Raw genomic sequence first — 22,552 nt, forward strand, 5'->3', positions numbered from 1 at the left:
ACTGTCAGGGTTTAGGGTTCAAATCCCACTGAGGAGGACACCAGTGCTAAAAGAGATACACACGTGGTGGTAAACTCCTCGGAATGAAGGCGTCCACCAAATACGCGCATGCACACATTGTGATGTGCAGCACGTTTTCCGCTGAAAGATGCAAATACCTTCAGCTGACTGCGGTAGTTTTCCACCTCCTTTTCGTCTGTTGGCACCTTGTTGACGTCACGCAGACGACTCTCGTAACTCTTCAGTGTGTCCTCAGCATCTTTGGTGCTTCGGATCACCACATCGATGGTCTTCAGCCTGAAGGTAAGAAGGTGCAACACTGTAGCCAAATCGAAACAACACTGCAAGTCCGTCAATAAGCAGAGATGGAACAGCTTCGCTCAAGTATATATATATATATATATATATATATATATATATTTTTTTTTGCAGGGGGTTCCTATCTGGAGGAAACCCCAGGGAAGCACAGGGAGAACATGCAAACTCTGCACAGAAAGGCCCTTTTGACGAGCCCACCTGGCCAGTAGGCACTGAGGATGTGGGAATGGGGACACACCCTAGGCAGGAATCGAACCCAGGACCTTCTTGCTGTGAGGCGAATGCGCTACCACTGTGCCCCCCCCCCCCCCCCCCCCATTAAAACTTAAGGCACAAGTCTGAATGTAGAACATGAAGTCAAGTCAAAACAAATAAATATCTGGGACTTTTTAAATGCAAATGAAAGATTTGTGGACCCCAGGAAGAATAGTTGCTCCTTACTGTAGTAGCAACTAATGGGGATGCAATTGAACAAATAAACAAATAAGCAATATGGTTTTAATATTATGAATAATATATATATATATATATATATATATATATATATATATATATATATATATATATATATATATATGATATATCATATATATACTGTATATATATATATGATATATATGATCATATATGATATATATATATGATATATCATATACATATGATATAGTACACGTCAAAGTCAAGTCCCACATCTCCAGAACCAAAGTCAAGTCAAGCTTCAAGTCTTCTCTTCATGCATCAAATGAAGTCTCAACAATTCAAATCTGAGTCCCCACTTCTATCTAGTATTCATCCTGTTAACATGACTGGTCACTGTGGTCAGGACGAGGCTCACTTGTCCAGGTAGACGGAGGAGAGGCCGTAGACGTGCTCCATCTTCCTGGTGGTGACGTCCAGCTCAGAGCGGAGCACCGGGGCGGAGCTGGACTGCTGCGGAGAGGCCAGCACCTCCTCTGTCTTCTCTGCTATGGAGTTCAGGTCTTTCTTCAAACCCTCTAACTCTGACTGCACTTTCTGCCATCCAGAACAAAGGGGAGATGATTTGTTGAACACGTATTCAGTATTACCAATAAAGCCAGTAATAGCCATACACAATAAGCTCGCGTCTCAGCATACATTATGGAGACATTTGAGAATGAAAGCATGAAAATAGTGAAAACCTTGTGAACAATTACATACATGGAAGCAGGGCTCAACATTCACTTTTTTGAGGTGTTTCAGACAAGCACATTTACATTTCACTTGTCCAGGCACAGAAATTACTTGTCCGGGTAAGAATTTGTCATTTTACAATAGTTTACTTTTATTCTTTTGTGAAGGAAGTTTTTCTCAGACAGTAGAAAACAGTTGAAGACTTATTTGCCTCGTCATCAGTCATTTGAAATGTAAATTAACTCATCAAACAGACTTTTCACATTCAGTTCTTCTGATAAATTTGGCATCATGTCTCATAAAAAAAGCTAAAATGGGTCCCCAAATAATATAGTCGGGTGGCCGTTAAGATACCTATAGTAAAGTCAGTGTGGGAAACATGGGACGCAACTTGGCGAATAAATGTATCCTCCACTTGTCCCGGACACGCCTTAATGTCGAGTCCTGCATGGAATGCGCTCATATTCACGTGTCAACAGAGGTTCTATACAGATGTGCAGAAAGTGTCTGGGTGGGTATGTTCACTTTACAGATGTAGATAATATGCACATCTGTGCTCCAGATGGAGGCGCCATGTGGACAGCATGTGCAAGGCACATGCTGCTCTTCTCATGATCACTAATATCACTATCACAATCAGTTGAGGACTGTCGCCATCTTGGCCCCAAAAAGCACAGTCACTTTAGATTAAAATACAGCTGCTGGAGTTCAAGACCTAATGGTAATGTGAAGGACTGAAGCCATCAGGGGTGTAGAGCTGAATGGATCTGGTTACAGGTTAGACTACGTCAGCCATAGTCTGTTTCATAGTGGCACATCCATCCAGAAATACCATGACAGTTATAACACATATTATAAAACGGCTCTCTCAAATCAAGCAATCTGATTGGTTCACAGCCATTCTGAGCCATTCGAGCTGCGTGGTGTTGTGGCATATATCCCGCTGATAAGCTGTTATCCCACGAGGCCTGCGGCCTCGTGGGATAACAGCTTATCAGCGGGATATATTCGCCACAACACACTTGCTCTCATGCTATATTGCTTAAGTATAATGCATCCATCATTGGGTCAACATTGCTGCCATTGGCTTAACATCTAAACTGCTGACAATTGGCCATGTTTTGACAGATTTGAATACATGTGGTATGCATGTTCCAGATGCATGTTGCATAGTGAAGGTGTTTAAAAAAATGCTGTCCAAATTATTAACAATGGCAGACATGGGTGGTCCGATTGGCAAAGTTGTAGAGCAAGTCCAGCTGGATATGCGTACCAAGTTCAGTGTAAATCAGACTTGCTTTTTTGGGAGTTATCTTAAATCTGATATGTTATAGCACCACCATCTGGCCATTTAGGATCATATTTCTTGTACATTACCATTTGCTCTGCGGTCTTCAGAGCGCAGGCTTTGAGCGGCTCCCTGTCCACAGGCTGCCGGAGGCGTGTGACCGTTCGGGTCTCACAGCCCTCCAGGCGCAGACGGAGGTCCTTGATCTTGCTCAGGTAGGTCTTACACACAGACTCGTCTTGCTCTCCTGCACGGGTCGGGAAAAGATGATTAGGCGTTTAAGTCATTCTTCTTCACTACTTAAGATATATCTTGTAAGATTATTAGAAGTATAAATGAAGAGTTTCATTTTAAAATGAGATATTAAAAATGTCCACTTCGACAAAATAACTGTAGAAAACCGGTTCAACATTCCTGAAGTTATTCGCTATATTGAGATCTTAAATTATTTAACAGTGACATTTTAGAGAATGTAATCATCATACAGTGATGTGTTTTCAAATGAAACCCTTCAAATATAGAACTCCTATACATCACTTGAGATCATCCAGAAAAATCAAGTTATTAATTTGGTTAAAATGCTTCAGTACAATTACTCTGTGATTTTTGAGTGTTTCTGCATATAGCACATTAGTATCATTTGTATTACTGGCATACTGTAGTACTTGCAAACAACAATCTCACGGCTTCATGCACAATTGGTTCCATATTGATTATCCTTTGATTGATTAATTCAATGATTGATAGTGATTCTGAAACCCTACTCAACACACACTACAGTACACACTCATGCACATAGAGGAGAATGCAAAGACAAGTGACGTTAGGAGGAAAACTAGAATCAATAAGGATGATTTTAATGATTAAGTTTGATGAAGTGAAAACAAACACGACAGCACATCGGCCTCAGTCAGCTGCACACACAGTCCTACGTTCAGCCAATCAACGGCCTCAGCTGCACACACAGTCCTACGTTCAGCCAATCAACGGCCTCAGCTGCACACACAGTCCTACGTTCAGCCAATCAGAAGCCACTACATCCGGTACTACAACCAAAGCACCTTACCTCCCACAGGTGTCACATAGCCTGTAATGTGAATTCAACAGTCAACGACAACTTGCACACAAATGGCCATGACCCCCAATGTATGTGACAAAATGTATGCATCCAACATCAAATAAAACGTCCAACAACGAATATCTGCTTCAGGCCACAGTATTCATGTGTTGGTAATGACAAAATGAATGATGTGAAAATAACTCTTGTAAAGAAAAGAGTATGTCTTTCGTTTGATCAGATGGTACACACCTTGCTCCACGTTGCTGACCAGTGTGTTGTAGTGCTGGTTGGACTTGTTGTAGCCGGCCTCCACCTGCATGCGGTCCTCGGCTCCAAACAGCTGAGAGTCCTGGCTGTCCCTCAGGAAGTCTTGGTAGTGCAGCTCCAGGTTCCTCAGCGCCAGCCGGTACTCGTCCACCTTCAGGGTCTTAAACTGTGCGGAGACACAGAGGAGCAGGAGGTCAAGGAGAGGACAGGGGAGGGAGGAGGGAGCCTGTTAACCCAACACGGCCAGACAGACACGGAGCCATCTGGGAACTTGTCGTTGGAAACTGTTTGGAAAAGGGGAGGCGCTTTCCAAAAATACTTGGCGGGTGATTGGATGAATGATCTGTTTATTACCGTTTATCACGGGCTGATGCCGCGTTCCATTTGCACCGAGTTCACAGATGGGAACGCCCCCCTGTGACGTCACCTGAACTCGGAATTCCTACCTCAAAATCCAAGATGGCAGCTCCTGCATCAACAGTCGTGAAAGCTGTAGCAATATACTGTTTAGTAACATTTCTGCGCACCGATTGGTCCGCACATCTGGCAGCATGCCAAGATGGATTTCTCACGTGATCTTGATCTCTGTCTGACTGGATCAAGATCAACAGACTTGTTTTGGGAAAGACCCCATGCGGTGTGGTTACCATGGTGATGTTCCAGGTGTTGATGATGTGGATGTCTCTCATCAGGTATTGCCATGACAACAGACTCTTCATGTCCACATGCATCGTCTGCCACAGCGTCAGCAGCCTCTGCAGATTTCCGTCCAGTCTGAGGAAGGCATGCCAGAGATTAGTGCACTGTGTGCATGCGTGCGTGTGTGTGTTTTAATTCAATCAATTGAAAATGTGGAATTTATATTCCATTTGTTAATGACATACTATAGAAAATTTAGAAATATGATAACACTTTCACATCAAAGGTCCATTGATAGTGTACACTACATTCTCTAATTGGGATCATTTCTACCTAAATTAAATTATTGGAGAGTCCGTCAAACTCTCCTCAAGGACCCCTGAGGGGCACCTGACCAGGGTTTAGCTCACCCGGCAACGCTGTTGACAGCCTCCTTATTGATGGGGGGAACCAGGAAGCAGATGGAAGGCACCGTAGACTCACTGCCTTTGTCATTCAGCACCCTCCACTTGTAGGGCTGCGAGTTGTCCAGCAGAGCGCACTCATCTCCTCTGTGAACTGTGATCTGGAACAAGACAGAGCATAGAGACCCATGTCTGACCAGTGACCAGCCTGATAGCCCTTTTCAGAAATGATGTATAAACAGCGAAACATGGGAATTTCATGGACGTTTTTACGGTACATAATTAACAGCAATGAATGAACAGTAGCAGAGTGGGAGCATTTCCCCAGTGGTCGGAGTTATGTCCCGTTTACCTCCATCTGTTTGAAGTCGCAGGCAGCCTGGATAGGCAGCTTGCCCTTTATGGGGGCAGCAGGGTTACGTGGCTTCAGCTGGACGATGGTCTTGGCCCGGCGGTTCAGGCCTTCCAGGTGGGTTTTGAACTCTTTCAGTTGCTCCTTCTCATCCTGCGAAGATCGCAGTGAGAATAGAATGTGGAGCAAATCAATATTAATTAACACAGAAAATAATACATTCTACGGTAATTCATACAATATTGTTAGTATAGAATATATATATATATATCAAGAGCGGCAATAGGTAAGATCTTATATCAAAATACACCATCTTATCAGCTTCACTAGCTCCAATCCTACCAGCCAAACAGATGTAACCATCCCTGGTTCTACATAAAGTAACAATGTGTCGACTTTCCTTTTGATGTCTGTAACGTAACAGTGAATGAACCTACAGCTGCGTCCTGTAGCAGGTCCTCAAGCCGCGTGACGGTGATGGAGCGGTCGCACGTGTACTTCCTGTTCATCGTGTCGTGCATCTTCTTCATCTTCTCCTCTGCCTCCTTCACATCTGAGAAAAACTACATGGAAAACAAGTGGAGAAATGAAATGCATTATTATTATTTGAAGTTCAGCATTTATTTCTTCAAGCATGAATGTTAAGACAAACACTAAAGAGTAACGGATTCTGAGGTACAGGTGAGCAAAGAGGAAACTGAAAGTGTGCTTGGAGACATAACGAGCGAACAAAGTGAACTGGTTATTGAAGAAGTTGAGCAACACAGTGAAAATAGGAGTGATCGAGTTTGGATAACAAAGTCCAGGAGAATGAGGCAAAGTGAACGTCACTTCCTGCTTCAGCACTGTACCAGAGATTTTCTACTGCAATTTATTTTCCCATAGACATTTCGTAAAATGCCTATACGATACGATACGATACGATACGTAAGGGATAATGTATATTGAGGCGGTGATTACGGGGGAAATAATGACCGACAGGTGGATTGAGCCCGACGCGCCAGCGGAGGGCTTAATCGTTCACCTGAAGGTCATTATTTCCCAGTAATCACCGCCTCAATATACATTATCCCGCTTAGAACACAGCCTACAACTAAATCATTCAATAATCTGACAAAAATAATTATTCAAATAGATTTTTTAATAGCGTTTTCAACGACAAAGCGGTTTCATTCGTAATTGGCACACAAGACACCACAGCTGCAACTGGTTGGCCTAATTAGTAGTGTCTTGCTGACAAAAAGCTCTTATCAACTGATTAATCCAGGTGTGGCAGAGCAGCGGTCGGTTGTCGAGAAATAATGACCGGTGACTATTGTTGATTGACCAATCAGAATCGAGTATTCAAGAGAGCCGTGTTCTAAGATACGATATACTTTATTGTCAGTTCACACTGAAATTTGTCTTGCAAGACAATACTTTTTTTTTTTTTACTATAAAAATAGTTTTACTTGGTCAAACCAAACGGTTAAGCTATATTTAGAATCGGGAGAGATAGAGCATTTCACTCAGACCAAAACAAAAAAAACATCGAAAAAAATATTTTCTTTAAACCCGCATTATTGGTCACAACGTTTTGGTCCGAGTGAAATGTTATGCGATCTCTCCTGTTTCTAAATATATCTGAACTGTTTGGTTTGAACAAGTAAAAGTATTTTTTATAAGCATTTTACGAAATGTCTATGGGAAAATAAATGGCGGATGAAAATCTCTGGTACAGTGCTGAAGCAGGAAGTGGCGTTCCACTTTGGCTCTCTATGCACGAGTGAACATACTGTACCTGGAAGTAGGCAATATTTTCTTTCACATGTGATTCGATGCAGCAGCACAACTGAAGGAGCCAGCTCCACTGGGTCTGCAGGGCTGCAGTGAAGGCCTGGGAACAGAGGTTACATTTATTAACAGTTATTATACATTGTCCTAAAACACTATTCAATAAAAGTCCAATAAATTACAATTGGAGAAAAAACAAAAATCTATAGTTCTAAGGACTGATGAGGAAGATAAGTCGATATGCATTTGAAAAACAATATAGACAAGACAAACACACCTTATGCATGCCATTTTCATATAAATACACTTCAGGTTTTCTCTCTCTGTTGCAACACAAGACTGGATTTCCACTTTAACTGAGGTTGCAAGTGCTGCATATCATTGTGCTGTCAAAGTACAGTGAATGAGTTCCTGCCTGTTTTAAAACACGTCACTATTAGCCTACCTCGATGAGGTTAGGGGCCTACCTCGATGAGGTTAGGGGCCTACCTCGATGAGGTTAGGGGCGACGGGTGACTCGCCAGGCTGGTTTCTCATGGACCCCGTGCGCGGGATCCCATGTACATTTCTTATAGGCACATTATGCGCCTTGTGTGGGCTGGTAGCACCACGTTGTAGTGTTGAATGTTGCTGGTGTCTGTATGTTTTTTTCTTTCTTTTCTTTTCCTGTTTGTTTTGTCTTGTTTGTGTACTGCTCTATTAAAAAATGTAAAATAAAATAATGAAAAAAATCACTATTACAGATCTAATCTTACCTCGACAGTCCTCGTGGCAGGGTGTCCGTCCCTCAGCAGCTTGTCTCCTGTGGCCTGGACAGTGTTCACCTTCTTCTCCCTCAGCTCCAGGTCTCGCATCAAGCCCTGCTCCACAACAACAACAACAACATACATGCCATTACTACATTATTAATGATCAGCAGATAGTGATGTAGCTAAAAGCTCGTTAGCGTCGTCGGTTCAACGCATTACACCATAACAACAGTGTTTCTGTACCGAGTAGTTGTCTTTCTTGGCCGTCATGTTGGTGTTGCGCTCGCTCCAGTCGTAGTTCACCTCCTCCTCCTCCTTCTCGTTCAGCCACATCAGCTCTTTGGTGGCTGCAGTGACGAAGGCGTGGAGCTCGGCCAGGGAGCGCAGACGGCCCTTAGAGGAGTTCTACGAGGCGACACGGGTGGACCACAGGTGAGCTTATGAGGGACTGGGTGACTGGTACTATGCTTCAAACAGAAAATTATATTTGTGATGCAACTGCAAAGCCTCTCTCTGGTGCTCAGCTTGAAAAACAAATAAACTGTGCCTTTATTCAGCAGCCACGTTTCAACTATACAGCCTTCATGAGCAAGCTGTGTTAGTGACACATGTTCATTGTGTCTGCTCAACAGACACAGTTTAAGTCACCTTTTTAAGAGGACTTTACGATCTCTTTAGACTTTTGTAGCTAATCGTCTCTGTGTTTAGCACCTCCAGCCTCTATAGGACTTACCAGCAACTTCCCATAGTGCAGCTCCAGCTTTCCCAGATACTCTCTGTATGCTGCTTTACTGGCAGGCGAGATCTGACTCTGGATCGAAGGAAAAATACAAGATATAAACATGTCAGTCAAATCATATTCCATGCTAGTCCATGACAAAATCACTGCCTCTAATCTACCCTAAAGTAATCAGTGATGACTTTATTCTGCTGTTGAAACACCCAGATTCCCCCTTGGGGATGAATAAAGTATCTATTTGGCTCTATGTGAAGCATCATGCATTTCCACTGAGCGTACCTCGTCCGACTTCGCCCTCTCGATCTTGGAGCGGAACTCCTCCACAGACTGGTGCAGGCCGCGGTGGCTGCCCAGCTGGGATTCGACGGTGGGCAGGTCGGAGCCCCACTCGCCCTGGTCCACCCGCTGCTGGTTCTCCTCCACCCAGCCCAGCAGGTCCTGGATGTAGCGCAGGGTGACCGCGTCCAGCTCGGGCCTCACCCTCATGGGGGCCTGCTTCAGCAGGACCTGGGAGGTCTGAGTCATGGGGATCTGGGACATGCTCACGCCGTCCTTGAGCCGCAGGTTGTACTCACTCCGGAGGTTCACCAGCCGCTCGTGGAGACGGTACACTCTAGAGAGACAGAATCAGTGTAACGACACGACGTGTCACTAAATACCACTGGAAGTAAGTCTGTTTACTTTCCGCAAATAAGGTGAAAGAAACCACACGCGTGAGTTTGAGTAAGATTTTCATCCCTGACCTGCGATACATCTGCTCAGCCTGAAGGTGGCGTCCGTCTTTGAGCAGCTGAACATCATTGAAGAGCAATCGGATCATCCCTTCTGCCTTTTCGAGGTCTGCCTCGACCTCGGCTGTGTGCTGGGCAGGTTTCCCCGAGCTCAGCAGCCGCACATCCTGCAGCAGAGAGAAGAAAAACAAGGGGGGGGGGGTTCATTTCTGTAATGAGCTCTTGGTCTGTCTTCACTCTAATAAATTACCATTTAAATAATCCACTAGGACTAGGGCATCAGTGTTTCAATAGGGGGTGTAATGGGGCAAATATAGATTGGTCCTAAACTGATATCTGATGTCTGACTGTGTACTCATATCTGATAACACTAACTACTTTACTGTAGTTCATTCAGTCATAGTGTTAAGTGAGGCATGCTGGGAAGCCTAGCTGAGCATGCATGCATGCTCTTGCTCAGAAATACTCCTATTTTGCTTTTCTTTTCTTTGCTCAGCCCAGGTTTGCGTCTCACCGTCTGCAGCAGAGTCTCCACCTGGTTGAGCTGCTCCTCACACACACCAGACTCCATCTGGACCTTACTGACGATCCTCTGGAGACGCTCCAGCCTGCAGCGGGGTGGGGGTGGGGGTGGGGAGGTCAGAGGTCACATGCCACAGTTTAGACAAGACACACTGCCGGATAATCCAGTTAGCTTCCACTGAGGCAAGTATGCTTTGTTATTATTATGAATGAACAAGATAACTCATAACATGACGCACAGTTCAGGGGGTAGGGGGTAGCGGTTAAATGGTGCTTTAATCTTTGTGAATTCAATGAAAGTCTATATTTCCCCAAAACTATATAAAACAGTATACAAACTTCCAATATTTTTCTTCGTCTGTTGATCAGTGTCCACAGTAGTTCCCCATGTCTTGTGATATGAAAGACAAGCCCTCCTAACAGCTACACCCCGCTTGCTTGTGATTATGAAAACAACTTTTTTTGATAATTATCAAATGACTATATTTTATTATATTTTTTGGCAAATGGCACAGTCATCATGTGGTTACCCTGGTGACCTGGTTTCTACTTCCACTTCACAATGCCAACTCAGTTTTACTTTTTTACCAAAGTGGACTTCATCATTAGGAAATGAGTCACGTACAATATCTTGCATCAGTTGTGTGATGATTCATTTTAGATTTATGATTTCATGCCCTGTGGTTATTTGCCAGGAATTCTAATAAATAACTCTGTTTGCTTTGGCAACAGACAGCATGTCATATGATTTGGCCCTCTTACCTCTCAAACTCTGTCCTGAGGAGGCGCTCTCTCTCCAGGATGGCCACATGCAGACGGCCCCATTCCTTCTCCACATCCAGGGGATGGTAGCCTGGTGGCACTTTGACATGACCCGCCTGGACCGCACCCTGCACACAGCACACACATGACTTTGATTTTCTCAAATAATGGCTGCACGACCAGTAGAATATACATAATGTATATTAACTCATATCAACTTAATTTTACTATTTGCTCATACCTACATATTATACAACAAACGTTTGCAAATGATTGAGGCTGTTAAAATAATTTGTGACAACCTGCAGTAAACCCATGTTTACATAGCTGTCTCTATTTTACTTTATTACTTATTGTTTTATTTTCTCTTCTACTTTATTGTGGATTTTTATATTAGATGTGTGCTTGATTACATGTCCTTTTTACTGCTGAATCTAGTACTTTTGCTGGAATGATCTAATTTGAGTTTATCTAATCTAATCTAATCTTAATTTATGTAATTTATCTGACTCTACAGATGTGGAGTCACCCTGTATGGCAGTTTTGCAGAGAACGCTCACCTCAAAAGACTTGTAGATGTGTTTGGAGCGGTTCTTGTCCGCCTCCTTTGCAGGAAGCTCCGTTTCCTTGAACTTCAGAAACTGACGCCAAAGAACCTGCAGATCAGAAGAGGGATAAATATCATGTCAGTCAAAACATGAGACGTATCCAGGCTTACTGTAGCTATGATGTTAGTAGACGTGACCCATTATCGCTGAGCAGGTCCACCTATGCAATCCCACATCTGCTCACCTCAATCTCCTCGTAGCTGGTGGGGAACTTCCTCTCCTGGAAGACGAGGATGTGGTGTCTGATCCACTGCAGCAGCATGGTGACCAGCTCATAGTACTCCTGCCAGCGTAGCTCCAGCTCCTGACCCACAGACGCAGACACAGAGACACAGATAGAGACGTTTTTACTTGAGGATAGAAACCCACGCATTTTCTTTAAAACCCCTGGAAAGCAAAAATAAATGTGTTTTGATTTTGTCGCGCCACAGAAGAATGGGTTATTAACCACCCAGACAAAGTTGAACGATTAAAAATTGATATAAAACCTGGTTTCAAAATCATGAGAAACTAAGCAGTATTCTCTCCTCTGAAACTGTGGGGTCTACTCAAGTGTTGCCGGTGCTGCCCCCCTCAGAGGTGCTCAACTAGCTTGATAGATGGCGTTTTTTTAATTTGCAGGTTAGAGGTACTTGAGCCTGATTGGTTGTTGTGTAATAAGTCTCAAGCATAACCACGCCCAATTCAGATCGTGTATCAGGAAAGCTTACAAAAACTTCAATAACAATATTTTGAATTTGGATTTAAACTAATTTCAAATACTTTTTGATGCTTACTATTATGTACATAAGACCCCCAAATTACATACCGGTAGTTAGAAGGTTATTGTGTATTTGGGTTTCCAGGGGCCTTAAAGGTGGATTGGTGAGTTGAAATATGATTCTAATCTGCTTTTTGTTACTGACACAAGTTAGACCATGGACCTCCAATTTTGATTGATACGATTTTTGCTTTTAGATGTTTTATTATAGAAAGTGTATGAAACCCATGACCAAAACAGTCGTACGTTCTGTCATGGTGTTACTTATGGATGGAAGTATAGTGAAAATAAATGATTTCCCTTTTTGCTGGGGACCCCCTGGAACCCCCTCAAGGAACCCTGGGGGTCCCCGGACCCCACTTTGAGAACCACTGCTCTAGTCTTTCCGGTGGATTAGAGGGAAAGACAAAGTGATGAAGAGGAGGAGGAGGAAGACTCACATTGGCCTGGACACCATCCTGGACATCTGGCACCCTGGGCATGACGTCATACAGGGAGGAGACGTATGTGATGATGGATTTCTCATCCGGGTGGGGCACATCCACATCTATACAAAGAAGAAAAACCATGTCGTTTTACCGTTCAGCTCCCTGATGAACATCACGTAGAGCAAAACATTACTTTGTAATAAAAAATATAACTTGTTTAGCAAGTGAAGACAGTGCGGGGGCGCTAGTCGCTACTATTTGGTAATTGGGACACTGAGGTTCAAGTTCAGGCGCAGCGGACAGGTATCTAACGGGAACATCTTTGGGGATCTTCTTTTATCCGTTTGGTTTTCTAATATGCAAATTTATAATATAAATTTATAATATAAATATGTTAACTGCATTGTCATGGGGAAAAGTGGGGAACATCTCACTTCTCCTAAAACGACTGTTTACGAGCCTCTGAACGAGGCACTTTACCCCCTGCTGCTGGAGTGAAGTTAGTCAGCGGCCAACATCAGAAGCTGGTGTGACTGTCTGTCACTTTTATGAGTGTGAAGCAGGTTGCTGCTGGAAAAGAGAACGCCTGCGGACTCCAGTATTCCCGGGGGGAACAGTCAATGATCCCGGGCGGCAGTGGAAGTGCTCGATCGATCTCGTGTCTCCTCACCTTCGGGGTCCAGCAGTCTGGTGACACACAGGTCTCTCTCTGCCACGCTGAAGGCCTGCTCCAGGTTCTCCTGGTTGGTCTGCCGGTACACCTTACTCATATCAATCAGCGTGGGCCTGGGGGACAGAAGAAAACAGTCAATGGAAGCGGGTGATTACTCTGTAATTACTGTCAATCCCTTTCAGGGTGGAGTCAGATTATGGATTTTTTTTGACATCAGGGAAAGATGAGTATGACGGTCGAAAATGTCGGTGATAAAGATACTCGTCAATTATCGTCTGAGTCTGTGATTACTGTGCTTCTAATTTTCTCACCTGCCAGCAATCATTTGCAGTCCTATTAGATGTTGCTAGAGGCAGTTTGATCACGAGCAGTTTGCCTCTGCAGAGATGATATAGCTATATTATATATATATATATATATATATATATATATATATATATATATATATATATATATATTATAGCAGACTCACTGGGCAGGCAAAAACAAGAGCATTCACTACCAGATGAGCTTCAAATGCCCCTATCATTTTCTACACGGAGAAAACAGACTTTCCTCGCACACTGCCAAGAAGGTAATTGCCATCAAACAGCGTGCAGATACAAGCACAGAGCATCTCATAACTCTTCAGGGATGCTGATGGCAGGTAAGAGAACACCTTGTCTGTAATAAAGAAATAAGGTAAAATGCATTCTCATGCCCAGAAATACCAGAGAGAAAGACACCAGAAGACGAGGAGGTACAACAGATATAACTCTGAAGACTTAGAAGAACACAAGTCATATACAGTTAAGAAAGCGTATCCCAAACACTTTTTTTAGAAACGGTCCCTACACTTGCACCACTCTCTGGATGTAGTATTCTCCCTGGCCCCGTCTTGGTTCCCTCTCCACATAGCAGGCCTGCCTGTAGGAGAGTCTGTCCCGGCTCAGGTGGAAGATGTGAGGTTCTGGTCCCGGCTCCTCGTGCTCCCTGCTCTGGGACCCTCGGCTGGCCCGGGCCCTGGCTCTGGCCTGGGGGCCGTCGTCGTCGTGGTGGTGGTGGTAGGAGCCTCGGTCCGAGTCGAAGGAGCTCTCGGAGGGCACGTCCTCGCACAGCATGACCACCCGGTCGTCCAGGTCGCTGACGGAGCCCGCCGCGCTGCTGGAAGCGCTGTCCAGACGCCGCTTCGAGTGGAACTTCCTCTTGGTCTTCAACATCGTGGCGACGGGTCGAGGGGGGTTTGCCGGGGAAGTGGAACGACCGAGCGCAAGATTTTACATTTGTTGTGATCTTTTTAGCTGTGCAAAAAACATCTCAGATACTTCACGTCCTGGAGACACGAAAACAAAATGTCAAAGTTGCGGTAACTTATTGAGGAACATCTCAAGTTCATTGGAAATTCCTGCAGTTCTTATGTCCAAATCCTCTTCTGTTGTCAGTCAGATTTCAAGCTGCAGCACTGAGCAGGTGTGGAGCGGTTAAAGCGGTACGTCCTCCTCCTCCTTCACCCAGGAAGAATCTAAGGCAGAGCGCTGAGCGTACCTGTGTTTTGCTACAACCTGCCAAGCCTCCACTCTTCACTTCCCTGGAGGGCATCTTTTTCTCGATTTAGTGTGATACACCCACAGGCCACGCCCATCTCTCTCCTCACATCAAACGATGCCAACTTCACTTGACTTGTACATGTTTTTCTTGTGTTTTGTGGTGAGGCATGTTTGCAAACACACAGTCCTAAATGACTACCACGGCCTCTTACAACAGATACAATGCTTCTCTCAGCTGACAGTGATGTCGATTACCTATTAATGTAGGTATGAGTGAGCGGTACAGTGTAATGGATTAACTGGAGTCCATATCATTTGCCAAGCCAGTGTTGATGTCAATCTTGATGATTTATGACCCATCTCCTGGTTGTCCTAACAAGTCCAACCTACTGCCGTAAGACTCAAAAACCAATCTGGCATTCCTATCTCCCAACTTACTGCACTTATTAAAAAGTGAATGTTTAAAAATCCTTTTTTACAGTCTGTAGAATTCATGTCTTAGGGTGTTACAAGATGCCAAGTCCAGGCAAGCTTGGCCAAGCATGAAATACCTCTGCATGGCTCAAAAAATGCTTTGGACAAGTTATTTGAAGTCATAAATTATCTCATGACATGATCTGCCAAAGTGACAAGTCTCCATCATTCAACATGGTTTTAATAGGATAAAAACTTGGTAAGAGCATCATGAGTTTGATTTCTATAATCAGTTTCAACTTCAATCAATTCAATCGTTCCATACAAATTCAGAAAACAATTTAAATTCAGTCGTCTGCTGGAACAAATCTCATCACTTTCAATCTAAATCATTTACGCAAACAAAATATATTTTGTCGAGACTTTAAAAACCCTTTCAAGTCATCAAAGGACAATGTCAAGTCCCAAGTCACTAGAAGCTCAGCAGCTCACCTGTGTTTGTGTGCAGCTCACCTGTGTTTGTGGATGATGGGGTTAGCTCACCTGTGTTTGTGGATGATGCCGTTGAAGAGCTTGCCGTCCCTCCAGCTGGTGGTGAAGTTGTCGCAGCGCATGCCGTGGTATCCCTCCACCATCCTCTGAGACCACAGCAGCAGCTTCTCCTTGGCCGTCATGTCGTCCGACTGGCCGTTCACCTGGATGTCAGAGATCTAGAACAGATGACATAACGTAGATGATTAAAGCTTCAACTAGAGCCTTATAAACAGCTTTTTACCCAGAGGTTGCTTTTTATCTTGTTTTTTTTATGTCTTTGTCCTTTTATTGCACTTTGATGAGAATTTTAACCTTGTTTCTTATGTATTTATTGCCTGAATGATGTGAGGCTCATGATCAAGAATTCCAATTAATTTTTATGTAAATGGAAAATTGTTGAAACTTGAGGGGGAAAGAGTTGGCATTAGAACAGCTGACAAATAAAAACAAGCGATGAACAAAACAGCATTTTTCCAAAACGCTACCATAATAGTGGTATACATATTAAATAGGCTTTTAAGGTTAAACGAGTTGTCATATTGGCGTAAACTCTGCTTTGGATGAAGTGTTCATTGAGGGCAGGAACATTTTTCCAGTATGCCCGCTGATCTCTTCCAGACTCCTTGAGATGAGTCACATTATAAACCTCAAATAACCACCACCACTTTTATTTTTTACACCACCATTACACTTACTGTTTTGGAGAAAAACAGGGATAATTTATGGTTATATAAAGGGCGAAACTGAAATCATATGAGTGAAAACTCAGTTGCTGATTTTTTTTTTTTTTTTTACGAAGGTAAAATCTTCCAAGTCAAATCTTCCAGTAAGTATTCTGGCAGCTGCATAGAAATACGTCTTCATGCTGTAGATTCTCCACAGGCAAATTCCTGTTTTCTTTTTTTAAGCGCTGGGAGGCAAAAGCTACAGTATGAGTCACACCAACCATCTTGCCCAAAAATCTCTCAGCAATTTATTTTTTCTCTCTTCAAAAAAAGCTCCTAAATACAGAGGCGGCTTGTTGACATTAGTGCACTTGATGTGAAATACACTTTTACTTTTGCAGTTGGTGAAAAGTCATTTTTTTTTCATTTTTAATTTGATCTTCTTGACGTAACAGATGGGTGGGGCATTCTGACACAGCACAATGCAAACACTTACAGTAAGAAAGTTGCGACAATCACAGGAAACCTGCTGAAAAGTCAGATTAGTATCGTTTTCTGTGAGTGACTGACAGGCTAGCTGACTTGTCCGTTTGAAGTTGAAACCGCACCCATTCCAGACTCCAGTCAGCCTAAAATAAATTATTTGCAAGCACTATTTGAGCTACAGTCTCTGATCTGTGTATACAGTATCATTACCTGTGATGCACGCAGAGACAAAAATCTCAGTTGCCCAGCAAAAACTGAAGAAATATATATTTAGGTGCAGATGATGCATTGAGGAAGTGTTATAGTTGAGGCATTTTGCCGGCTCTTACTGGAACAATCTGGGCTTTATTACCACAATATAGTATTTTCAATGTTCTTGGGGGCGCCGATGAGTCATATATTTTTTATAGAGTTTTTGTTTGTTTGTTCTTTTTGCAGGAAAGGGTGGAGGAGGGAAAAAGAGGCCAAAAATTGCCTCAATCTGTTTCCCCTCCAGAAGGGAAACCCCACTGCTGTGATGCACATGGCCACAGAGTGACTCAGACAGCCGAGTGGAACCCGGGCCGCCGCCCTCGCACTCCCAGTCCACTTTTAAATAGTCTGGAGAGAGTCCGCCTCCTTCCCTGTCTGTCACACAGCAGCAGGCCCCGCCTCCTTCCCTGTCTGTCACACAGCAGCAGGCCCCACCTCCTTCCCTGTCTGTCACACAGCAGCAGGCCCCACCTCCTTCCCTGTCTGTCACACAGCAGCAGGCCCCGCCTCCTTCCCTGTCAGTCACACAGCAGCAGGCCCCGCCTCCTTCCCTGTCTGTCACACAGCAGCAGGCCCCGCCTCCTTCCCTGTCTGTCACACAGCAGCAGGCCCCGCCTCCTTCCCTGTCTGTCACACAGCAGCAGGCCCCGCCTCCTTCCCTGTCTGTCACACAGCAGCAGGCCCCGCCTCCTTCCCTGTCTGTCACACAGCAGCAGGCCCCGCCTCCTTCCCTGTCTGTCACACAGCAGCAGGCCCCGCCTCCTTCCCTGTCTGTCACACAGCAGCAGGCCCGTTCAAACCAGGAGCTCAGAGGAACTCCACCATTGTTTATGCTGGTTACCATGTGCCCCCAGTGCCCCCACAAAGAGATTATGACCGCCAGATGACTAAGCGTGTCTACATGGTGAGAGTTTTTACATTTTTATGTTTGGAAAGGTGGAAAAATTTCCACTTTAATAACTTTTTTTTTTACTGTTGAATTCAGTTTACTATTGCTCTCAAAGTAAGTAAAAAAAAAAAAAGATTTATCTTGCTTCTAATATAGTTCCACTTCTTTCTGGTTTTCGGAGTGGCGAGCTGTCGCGCCCACGTCTCCTCCCAGCTCTCTCGTGGGAATCACTGAGTCACACAGGACAAGGCCGGGATGCCAGATCCACATCCCAGCAAAAAAACCATCATACCCATTAAAGAATCTCCCTGTCCTCCCTCTCTTATTCCATCATCTAAAAAAAAAAAAAAAGTCACTCCCAATTTGTGGAGACTTTCCTCCAAAAGTGCCTCGATGCCCCAAAACGACACCGCCAGATTTAGTGCCACACTCAACCCACTGAGCCTCCCAGGACCACAGAACAGGATGCACAAGAACCCAAAACGTCTTTGAAAGTCCAATTTAAACGAGGAAATTGATCGCTTTTTTTTCATTGTTTAGTCTTTGTGCAGCCAAGAAGAGCCGGGGAAGCGGTGGTAGTTGTGTATAAAGAGCTTAAGTGCTGCCAAATGTTCAATAAAGCCAATTTGAAATGATTTGCTGCAGGACTCGCACTGTAACTGCTGTGTCAACATCGAGCTGAACTGACGCTGATTAGTGAGTCCAAACATGGAAGTGTACTCTGATTTTCCTCCTTTAGCACGACACGGAAGCTAAGTCATCATCATCTAATCAAACGTTAAACTGAACGAAATGCAAGTTGTTCAAAACAACATCTATGTAAGAAAGCGGTAATGTGCCGTTTAGAAGAGAAACAGTGCAGAGTCAAAGGAGAGTGATGCAGCTGTCATACCAGCTCACTTTAAATACACGTCAATCAAAATGCAAAAACTGCGTTTCAGAAAACGACAGAGATTTCATTCTCAATTATTTTTTAAATTGATTTGATTTGATCATTGCAACAACAACAAAAATATTAAAGTGCACTGACATAAATAAATGAACTGAAAGTGAACAGACCCCCAACAGTGTGTCATACAGTGCATCACCTGGAAGTGAAGGATTATGGTCCATATCAAACCCAGGGTCAGCTTGGGGTTTCCGTCTGCGATGTCATCATTCCTGATGTTGACCAGCTTGACCTGTGTGATGACATAAACAACAATGAACTGATTTAGTTTGTGTATTTCACTTCATTTAATCAGTTAAAATGCCAAAAAGTTAAAGAATTAAAAGAAATACAATTTGAGCCGATGTGAAGATGAGCTAAAGCGAAAACACAGGGGGCTTATAAAACCATGTCTCCTCAAAAGAGACAAAGAAGAAAATTTAATTACCTGACAGAAACTAAACTAAACTAACCAAGGAAGAAAACGGTTCAACAAAATCAAAATGCGGCTATTCACCTTGTGTAGCCCCGCCCACTTGACCCAGTTGTGTTACGACTTCCTGTTCAAAACACTGTCTGTTTTACCTTGTCAATAATACTGTACTGTCACAGGAAGTGTCAACACAATATGAAGTAATTGGCTGACCCCTGAAGGTGAATAATAACAGTAGATTGATGCATGAATAATCCTCTCATACTTAGTTATCTAATAGTATAATATCTAATAGTTAATTAATGCACATTAATTAACATTTAAACCAAATGTAAATATGCCAGACTTAGCCACCATCTGTCGTCCCTCGGCAGCTTGGTGCCTACCTGTCTGTGTTTGAGGAAGTCCAGGGCGATCTGTACATTCTGCAGCTTTGTGCCTACAGTACCTGTCTGTGTTTGAGGAAGTCCAGGGTGATCTGTACATTCTGCAGCTTGGTGCCTACCTGTCTGTGTTTGAGGAAGTCCAGGGTGATCTGTACATTCTGCAGCTTGATGCCTACCTGTCTGTGTTTGAGGAAGTCCAGGGTGATCTGTACATTCTGCAGCTTGGTGCCTACCTGTCTGTGTTTGAGGAAGTCCAGGGTGATCTGTACATTCTGCAGCTTGGTGCCTACCTGTCTGTGTTTGAGGAAGTCCAGGGCGATCTGTACATTCTGCAGCTTGTGGAAGCGCATCCGGCCCTTCTCCCGCGGCTGAAAGAGGACGAGAGGACGTTAAACCGTCAGGAGGAGAAGACACTCCGGGTCTGAACGCTCAGCAAAAACAGCAAGACCCCATGACCGAGGACAGGAGAGTTTCACATGTCCCACAACACCGTGTCCGTATTTACAACAAGCAGCAGTACATCTAGCCTGTCTGTCTTCACAGTCATGGAAGTCTTGGAAAACGAAAAGCACAAGGGGGAATTTGAGGGTCTGACTCAAATTCGCTTGTGTTTTGTGACCACAGCACAAGTTCATTCGGGCCGGTAACCTCACCACCTGGGATCTGGCTCTACTGCACATGAGTCTGAGATGCATTTGGGGATCCAGCCAAGATGTTTGTTGAAGGTGAATGCATGATTATGAATGCTAAAACTAGATTTCTCACTGATTCCTTAGTCACATCCGCCCCCCCTCCCTTTTTTTTTTATCCCTGTGCCTGTTGTCCTGAAATGCCTTGTACTGTCCCGCGCCAACTGGCTGATCGTGTGACACTTAAAGAGATGACTGCACTGTTTCATCAGAACGCAATCCATTCAAGCAGTCCCCCCCCCCAGGAGACCGAGCAGCGCTTTCTAAGCATCCGCAATGTCTATTATGTGTTTAGCTGAAGTGCACAGGTCACATGACCTCAGGAGAGTGTTTTGGCCATTTACATGCATTGCTGCGACAGGAAGTTATATAAAGCTCTAAGCCAATCACAAGCTGTGCTGCAGTATTAGTGGAGATATTATTAGCTTGCAGTGATGGAACTTTGCCCTTTGCTTTCAATACAGTGAGTGAACCCAATACTTGCATGTCTTGCTTGACCCTAGACAACAGCAAATACATCTCCATCTTAGCAAGTCATTTAGATTGAGTCCTCCTACATTTGTAATTTTCTTCAAATATGATGATGCAATTTCGCCAATGTGGTTAGATCTTTTCACTTGTTTCTAATGCAAATCAACTTGTTTCACATTTTCTTGACTACCACAATGATCTGCCTTATTGTTCAAGATACTGACTAGCGGTGAGCCATATCGTATCGTTATCGATATATCGTTAGAGTTCATTATCATATCATAAAAAATTCATATTGTGATAATGTGATAATGGCAATATATTCCGACTTGTTGATGGAGGGGTTCATTCCAACAAGGGGAGTGGCCTCAGTAGGGTGGGAGTGGTTTGGTTACAAAAGAGCATGTACAGCAAACCACGGTAATATTTGAAGGCATATGTGAATATTTGAAGGCAAACTGTTGAGTTCATGTTGACATATAAAACTATAACACTTATTTTGTTGCTATTGAATGCTCAAGAAATTAGTAATCAAATAGTCTTTCAGCATTTTGTCATATTGCCAAGAATATTGTTATCTCAGAAATACCCTGAAATATCACAATATAATTTTAGGGCGAAACTGCCCACCTCTATCACTGACACCTTCTAGAAAAATCCTGTTATCGTAACCTCATTGACAGATTTTTTTTCTTTTCTCTCTTGATATAAGAAAGATTTGAAAGCTGAATAAGACTAAATGACTCGATAAGATGGATGTTGACAACTTTCACTGGGCGGAATTTAGAGTGACATCAAATGAACAATGATTTACTGATATTATACTTTTTGCTCTTTGCTGCACACTAAGAATTCAATCTTCAAATTCGTCTGAACCACCTGCTTCACACCCCATATTTTAGGGAATCTCTTTAACGTGACCCTTGACCCTAAGAGAGGAGACCTCAAAAGACTTTCTACTGGCTCGTCGATAAGATGGAAGGAGCGGACGATGTTGTTGACACAGAGAGGGACAGTACAGGGAGAGTGTGACTGACATCATGCACATCCCAGCAGCCACCTGGGGTAGTGACGCATGCCACGCCCGAGGAGGCGGCCGGCCGGCCGCGGTCCAGGCGCCACTCACCAACCGCACGTTCCTCACAACGTCACGTTCCCTCGGCTACCACAGCAAGAGCATCGCAAGAGAAGAAGAAGGCAGAGGCAAAGGGGGAAAGGTCAGGGCAAAGTCAGCTCAGCAAACAGGAAGTAGATCAAAAGGAAAAACCAGAGGGGTCAAACAAGTCAGCGCAGAAAGGTTACGAGATGGGAGCAAATCATGGAAATTAGTGTTTTAAGGCTATGAAGTACTAAGTAAATAAAGGTGCGTTTCCCAAAAGAGCGGTGCTAGGATAACTGAAGTAAAATAGTGCGCATAACTCCAGCATGTACTGAATTATCCATATATTATCTTTGGAGATTCAAGTTCAGCACATGCAGGAGTAGGGCTGGGTATCTTAAAAAAAAATACAATATCAGTACCCTTAAAGTGATACGGATCGCAATAGAGTAGTACTTAATTTGATCATTTTTTTAGCCATACTTTTAAACATTTTGGTGGCATCTCGACACACTGATCTGCCAACTCAGTCACTTACCACTGTAATACAGACTG

At 43.7% G+C, this 22,552-nt stretch overlaps 1 protein-coding gene across 1 annotated transcript in view; it reads right to left on the reverse strand.

Annotated features, from left to right (window-relative positions):
• The window catches only part of pleca (plectin a), a gene marked incomplete at its 5' end in the record, with an annotated part of 146,662 nt that overhangs the window by 16,577 nt on the left and 107,533 nt on the right, over nt 1-22,552 (reverse strand). Inside the window, 24 exons of the mRNA XM_083645817.1 lie at nt 159-297; nt 1,154-1,332; nt 2,848-3,026; nt 4,068-4,251; nt 4,733-4,859; nt 5,135-5,289; nt 5,481-5,633; nt 5,918-6,043; nt 7,261-7,356; nt 8,009-8,113; nt 8,246-8,407; nt 8,736-8,813; nt 9,021-9,354; nt 9,485-9,639; nt 9,987-10,080; nt 10,757-10,884; nt 11,317-11,412; nt 11,549-11,668; nt 12,565-12,671; nt 13,223-13,338; nt 15,709-15,875; nt 19,080-19,172; nt 20,029-20,106; nt 22,025-22,060. Coding sequence (XP_083501943.1) covers nt 159-297; nt 1,154-1,332; nt 2,848-3,026; nt 4,068-4,251; nt 4,733-4,859; nt 5,135-5,289; nt 5,481-5,633; nt 5,918-6,043; nt 7,261-7,356; nt 8,009-8,113; nt 8,246-8,407; nt 8,736-8,813; nt 9,021-9,354; nt 9,485-9,639; nt 9,987-10,080; nt 10,757-10,884; nt 11,317-11,412; nt 11,549-11,668; nt 12,565-12,671; nt 13,223-13,338; nt 15,709-15,875; nt 19,080-19,172; nt 20,029-20,106; nt 22,025-22,060 — 3,207 coding nt within the window. The remainder of the gene's footprint in view (nt 1-158; nt 298-1,153; nt 1,333-2,847; nt 3,027-4,067; nt 4,252-4,732; nt 4,860-5,134; nt 5,290-5,480; nt 5,634-5,917; nt 6,044-7,260; nt 7,357-8,008; nt 8,114-8,245; nt 8,408-8,735; nt 8,814-9,020; nt 9,355-9,484; nt 9,640-9,986; nt 10,081-10,756; nt 10,885-11,316; nt 11,413-11,548; nt 11,669-12,564; nt 12,672-13,222; nt 13,339-15,708; nt 15,876-19,079; nt 19,173-20,028; nt 20,107-22,024; nt 22,061-22,552) is intronic.

This window comes from Poromitra crassiceps (genome assembly GCF_964638095.1).
Source record: "Poromitra crassiceps genome assembly, chromosome: 11".
In the NCBI taxonomy this organism is placed as follows: domain Eukaryota; kingdom Metazoa; phylum Chordata; class Actinopteri; order Beryciformes; family Melamphaidae; genus Poromitra; species Poromitra crassiceps.